The 6,906-nt window shown below is 47.5% G+C and overlaps 1 protein-coding gene across 1 annotated transcript; it reads left to right on the forward strand.

Annotated features, from left to right (window-relative positions):
- Positions 1-757: 757 nt before the first annotated feature.
- Positions 758-2,912, forward strand: LOC104001477 (large ribosomal subunit protein uL13-like). The gene has a single exon (XM_054664092.2). It carries the CDS (start codon positions 2,280-2,282, stop codon positions 2,889-2,891), a length of 612 nt encoding a protein of 203 aa, XP_054520067.1. The 5' UTR covers positions 758-2,279; the 3' UTR covers positions 2,892-2,912.
- Positions 2,913-6,906: the final 3,994 nt, after the last annotated feature.

The raw sequence follows: 6,906 nt of genomic DNA on the forward strand, positions 1-6,906 counted from the left end.
TTGAGACAGGGTCTCTGTTGCCCAGGCTGGAGTGCAGTGGCATGCTGTCAGCTCACTCTGCCTCCTGGGCTGAAGTGATCCTCCTACCACAGCCTCCTGAGTAGCAGGACTACAGATGCGCACTACCACGCCTCGCTAATTTTTGTATTTTTAGTAGAGATGGGGTTTCACCATGTTGCCTAGGCTGGTCTCAAACTCCTGATCTCAAGTGATCTGCCCACCTCAGCCTCCCAAAGTGCTGGGGTTACAGGCGTCAGCCACCGCACCTGGCCCTTCTGAGGGCTTTTTATTCCTTCTATGTTCTCGTAACTCCTCTCAGAGTTTTTAGGTGACCTCTGTTGATTGACAGATCCAGAAGTTTGGAAGATGTGTCAGCCTGAATTTACAGATTGGGAAGCCGAAGAGGAAGGGTTTAGCCACCTGCCCGAGATTGTGAGAATTGGCAGTTATTCACCAGATAACCAGGAACAGTCCTAGAGTTAAACATTTTACATACATTTGTTGTTTAATCCTTTCAACAAAGCCTAAGAGGTAGAAGGTCTCATTATCCCCATTTCATAGCTGAGGAAATTGAAGCTTACAGTTTTTAAATAACTCCACTGCACTTACAAGTCAAACTCAGAATTAAACCCAGTCTGATTCCTAACTGCTTCTCATTTTCAGCACTTCCTACATTGTATTACAGCTTCACCCACTTGCCTTCTCTGCAAATTAGACTATTACCTTTTCTAAAGGCAGGAACAATACTTTTTATTTTGATCAGGACCTAGCACACAACCTGATACATAGTTGATGTTTAATGAATGATTATTAACCAAATGTTAAAAGAATAAAGAGCTGGTGATAAAGCTAACTTCTAGTCCAGGTATGCACTGCCTCCCTGCAAAGGCCAGGCTGGCCTGCTCCCTTTCAGAATGGGATCTCATAGGAGCCTCTTCTCTACTCAAAGTGACACCATCAGACCCCATATATGGGGAACAATGTTACTTCCTGGTTTCCTTTAAAAGCCCTTTGGGAGGAGACTGGAGGTACAGTGAGCAGGCGTCAGTCTTGGGGAGCCTCTTCAGCCCTGCAGGGTTGGGGCCTCCTTTCTGTCTCTCCTCCATGGCACAGAGCTCCACTTAGAATCCACAGAAACCCTTGGAGGCAGTGAGCGTCAGCCTCCATCTAAAGTGGTGATGACCAGCCTAGTCTCTGGCTGGAGAAACTTGGAGTTGATTCTGGTTCTCTTGGGCCAGATATTAACCTTATGAAGTCTCAGTTTCCTCCCTATAATGTGGGGATACATATAATGTGCATTTCATCCAGTTGCTATCAAGATTGAATGAGAAAATGCATGCCCAGTCCTCATCACAGCATGAGGTGAATGACAGCTATGGTTACTGGAATTTGAAGGCCTGAGAGAGGAATGTGAAAGAGGAACTAATAATAACATCAGGCACTGCAGGGCGCTTTGCCAATCACTCTTTTTTTTTTTTTTGAGTCAGGGTCTCCTTCTGTGGCCCAGTCTGGAAGGTAGTGGTGCAATCTTGACTCACTGCAACCTCCGCCTCCCGGATTCAAGTGATTCTCCTGCCTCAGCCTCCCAAGTAGCTGGGATTACACGTACGCACCACCATGCCCAGCTAATTTTTGTATTTTTAGTAGAGATAGGGTTTCAACATATTGGCCAGGCTGGTCTCAAACTCGTGACCTCAAGTGATCTGCCCGCCTCAGCCTCCCAAAATGCTGGGATTATAGGCGTGAACCATCACACCGGGCCATTCCAATCACTCTTCATTTCCTGCATCTCAAAGCAATGCTGTCAAACAGTTGGAGTTGATTTTCTAGGCCTTTCTGTTTTCCCCCTCCTGTTTGCCATTGCAGGGCCTCCTCTGGTCACTCGTACCAGTGAGAGATCAGGCTACTTAAGGAAGTACTCACAGCGGAAAATCAGATTGAAACTGCCTTTGGAAAAGTATGACTGAGACAGTGAAGGAGATCAAACTTAACTGACTCCATCTTGCTCCTAACCTCCAGACTGTCCTTATTCATTCCTGGGTGTAGGCCGAACTAACTTTGGGAGAAACTTAGTTTGTAGTTTAAACAAAGACGGTAACAACCCTTTCTTAAAGCAGACCTCCTTCTTGCCTGGGGACTAGATTGCCTTTGTAGGATGAACATTAACCACAAGATTAGAAATTATGGTTTAGGAGTCACGCAGCTGGAGGCTACAAGATTCCAGCCCTCCCCTAAACTGCTCCTAAGATCAGTGCTTCTTTCCCAAGCGGCTGCTGAAGATGGCGGAGGTACAGGTCCTGGTGCTTGATGGTCGAGGCCATCTCCTGGGCCACCTGGCGGCCATCGTGGCTAAACAGGTACTGCTGGGCCGGAAGGTGGTGGTTGTATGCTGTGAAGGCATCAACATTTCTGGCAATTTCTACAGAAACAAGTTGAAGTACCTGGCTTTCCTCCGCAAGCGGATGAACAGCAACCCTTCCCGAGGCCCCTACCCCCTCTGGGCCCCCAGCCGCATCTTCTGGCGGACCATGCGAGGTATGCTGCCCCACAAGACCAAGCCAGGCCAGGCCGCTCTGGACCGCCTCAAGGTGTTTGACTGCATCCCACCGCCCTACGACAAGAAAAAGCGGATGGTGGTTCCTGCTGCCCTCAAGGTTGTGCGTCTGAAGCCTACAAGAAAGTTTGCCTATCTGGGCCGCCTGGCTCACGAGGTTGGCTGGAAGTACCAGGCAGTGACAGCCACCCTGGAGGAGAAGAGGAAAGAGAAAGCCAAGATCCACTACCGGAAGAAGAAACAGCTCATGAGGCTACGGAAACAGGCCGAGAAGAACGTGGAGAAGAAAATTGACAAGTACACAGAAGTCCTCAAGACCCACGGACTCCTGGTCTGAACCCAATAAAGACTGTTAATTCCTCAAAAAAAAAAAAAAAAAAAAAGATCAGTGCTTGAGATATTTTGCAGACCCTGCACTTGATGGATCAGCTGGCACCACCCAGATCAATCAACTGGCTCATCTGATCTTGTGGCCCCCACCCAGAACTGACTCTGAAAGAAGACGGCTCCGACTTCCTACGATTTCATCTCTAACCAATCAGCACTCCTGGCTCACTGGCTTCCCCTCATCTGCCAAATTATCCTTAAAAATTCTGCTCCCCAAATGCTCAGGGAGGCTGATTTGAGTAAGAATAAAACTCCAGTCTCCTGCACAGCCGGCTCTGTGTGAATTACTCTTTCTCTATTGCAATTTCCCTGTCTTGATGAATTGGTCTGTCTATGCAGCGGGCAAGGTGAACCCCTTGAGTGGTTACAGTAACCAAGAGAGGGGACTTAACTTTTTGTATATGTTTATAAATTAGTTCCATTTGTATGTTCATTCTTTTTTCTAGTGTCTTATCTTTGGGCTTATTTTATAACTTAAGTCTGTAAAGCAGTCACTCTGAACCTGTAGTGAGTTGAAGAAGCCCTTAAAACATCTCCTCTGGGCCGGGTGCGGTGGCTTACGCCTGTAATCCCAGCACTTTGGGAGGCTGAGGCAGGTGGATCACGAGGTCAGGAGATCGAGACCATCCTGGCTAACACGGTGAAACCCCGTCTCTACTAAAAATACAAAAATTAGCAGGGCGTGGTGGCGGGCGCCTGTAGTCCCACCTACTCGGGAGGCTGAGGCAGGAGAATGGCGTGAACCCAGGAGGCGGAGCTTGTGGTGAGCCGAGATCGTGTCACTGCACTCCAGCCTGGGCGACAGAGCAACGCTCCGTCTCAAAAAACAAACAAAGAAACAAACAAAATCTCCTCTGAAAAATGTCATTATTACCTTTCCTTAGTTCCAGGAGTCCAGGAGCCTCCTTTGTGCAGAGATCTTTGTATTGCCACATTAGTACAATGCCCTGCACATAATATATGCTTAATATATAGCACTGCACTGAACTGAAATGAGTAGTGACACTTGCCAGACAGTCTTGCAAAAGAGGAACAGGTGAATCCTTAACACAATTCAAGGTCTTATAGGAAGAAACTGCCAGTCAACCAAAACTAAACCGAGGCATACATTTCTTTCCTCACCTGGCTTACAATGCTGGAAGGTCTCTGGTTTCCTCTAAAGTGCCCTGGGTTTAGCCCATTAAACCATATCTGTCTTATAAACCTTGCCATGAATATGCTTATCAGCTTCTTCCTGGGAGCATAAAATGGGTTTGGATAATGACTATAAAGCGCTGGAATAAGGAAGGTGCTCAACAGATGTTGTTAGTGTAAACAAGAGCAGGTTAGAAGTGAGAAGGTGCTCAGAGGACAGAGGAGATATGGGGAAGGACTTGGAATTAGTGGGGTGGAACTGGGGAGGAGAGCAGGAGGCCTGGCACTGAGAGCATCTCCTTCCCAGCTTGTTCTAGACAAGAGTAGCCTTGCCTGCCAGAAGCCCTAAGATTACAGGTGAGCTGGATCCCGAGAAATGAAGTCCCTGACTAATAGCAAATAAAGACACGGCCATTTGATAGTTATGTTCTACATCTCGGAATGGATAGAAATACAATAATAGCACCAAACATGAATTATGGAAAACAAGCTGTGAATGGAGACATTTGCTAAGAGATGCCAGCCCGGCTCAGCGAAGTCAATTCATCAGCTATTTTCACTTGGGAAAGAGAAATTAAGGGCAGAGCCGCAGTCCCTGCCAAACCTAACAGTCTAAAAAGCAGACTGTGTAACTTACCAAGGCCTCAGGGCAACATTAGCTGCAAATGAGCTCAGTAGGGCGGGGGCCTCCGCACAGTTCTCTGGGGGGAGAGATGGCAGGGGCCACAGCCTCTGATGTTAAAGCCACCTGCAGGGCCAGAGGGCCTCTCTGGAGGCAGAGGGATGCAGCAAAGACTACTTGGCTCTGCAGTCAGGGCTGGGCCGGGTGGTGCCGCACCGCTTTCTAATGGTAACTTAACCTCTCCAAGCTTCTTTCCTCATCTATAAAATGAGGCTAATAGCATCTGCTCTGCAGAGTTTCTGTAAAGATTAAAAACAAGACAAAGCAAGCACAAGGGCTTTGGAAACTGTAAAAGCTCTGGATGTCAGATGTCATTATCATGAAAGAGAAACAATACTGGTTAAAAACAAAAGTTTCCTTCTGATGACTATTCCATGGTGTATTTTAGTGAAAGGGAAAAAAAATCCTACTGTCTATAGATAAAATATATATATTTTTTCCTGCAGTAAGCAAATAGGCTTCCGATAAAAAGCTGACATATGGGCCAGGCACAGTGGCTCACGCCTGTAACCCCAGCACTTTGGGAGGCCAAGGGCGGAGGATCACTTGAGGTCAGGAGTTCCAGAACAGCCTGGGCAACATGGTGAAACCCCGTCTCTACTAAAAATACAAAAATTAGCCAGGTATGGTGGTGCGCGCCTGTAGTCCCAGCTACTCAAGAGGCTGAGGCAGGAGAATTGCTTGAACCTGGAAGGCAGAGGTTGCAGTGAGCCGAGATCATGCCATTGCACTCCAGCCTGGGGGACAGCGTGAAACTCTGTCTAAACAAACGAACAACAAAAACAAAAACTGACATAGGGAAATGTTTTTCCCCCTGGATGGGCCCTGTCTTCCTCTGCCCTGTGTTGGTCTATCCCTACCAGCCCCTTTGTGTCACCTGGAGAGGCAGCCTTTAACATCAACAGCCAGGTGCACCTTCTAAGGCAAACCTGGCCTATGCTGGCAGGTACACAGGTGAAGGGATACAGGTTCATAGCGCTTCTAACCTTTTTACTCTATGGATTCCTTTGAGAACGTGATGAAAGCCATGGGCATGGAAAATGCTCTCTTTTCTTCTCTTTTCTTTCTTGGGGTTTTGCCTAGGCTGGAGTGCAGTGGCATGATCATAGCTCACTGCAGACTTGAGCTCCCAGGCTTAGGTGGTCCTCCCACCTCAGTCTTGGGAGTAGCTGGAACCACAGGTGTGTACCACCACACTTAGCTAATTTTTTTGATTTTTAGTTTTTTTTTTTTTTTTTGAGACAGAGTCTAGCTCTGTTGCCCAGGCTGGAGTGCAGTGGTGCAATCTTGGCTCACTGCAAGCTCCGCCTCCCGGGTTCACGCCATTCTCCTGCCTCAGCCTCCCTAGTAGCTGGGACTACAGAAGCATGCCTCTATGCCCCGCTAATTTTTGTATTTTTAGTAGAGATGGGGGTTTCACCATGTTGGCCAGGCTGGTCTCAAACTCCTGACCTCGTGATCCGCCTGCCTCGGCCTCCCAAAGTGCTGGGATTACAGGCGTGAGCCACCGTGCCCGGCCTAGCTTTTTTTGATTTTTAGTAGAGATGAAGTCTTGCTATGTTGTCCAGACTTGTCTGGATTTCCGGAACTCAAACAATATATTTCTGACCACAGGGGAGAAGGTTCTTAACTTGAGGCCCATCCTTGAGTCCCTGTGTGTGCGTGTGTGTGTGTGTGTGTGTGTGTGTGTGTGGTCCATGGACACTAGGTGTCTTAGTCTGCTGGGGCTGCAATAACAAAATGCCATAGCACAGGTAGTCAAATAACAGAGATTTATTTTCTCACAATTCTTGAAGCTAGAAGTCCATGATCAGGGTGCAGGATGGCTGGGTTCTGGTGAGGGCTCTCTTTCCAGCTCATGGACAATGGCCATTTTTTTGGTGTGCTCACGTGACCTCTTCTTTGCATGAGAAGGACGATATATATATATATATATATAGAGAGAGAGAGAGACACAGAGACAGAGACAGAGAGGGGGAGAGAGAGAGAGAGAGAGAGAATGAGGAAGCTCTCTGGTGTCTTCTAAGGGCACCAACCCCTATCATAAGGATCGTACCCTTATCACCTCATCTAAATCTAATTACTTCCTAAAAGCCCTACCTCCTGATACCATCACACTGGGGATTGAAACTTCAGATGTGAATTTTAG

The sequence above is a fragment of the Pan troglodytes genome, chromosome 10, assembly GCF_028858775.2.
Source record: "Pan troglodytes isolate AG18354 chromosome 10, NHGRI_mPanTro3-v2.0_pri, whole genome shotgun sequence".
Lineage (NCBI taxonomy): Eukaryota > Metazoa > Chordata > Mammalia > Primates > Hominidae > Pan > Pan troglodytes.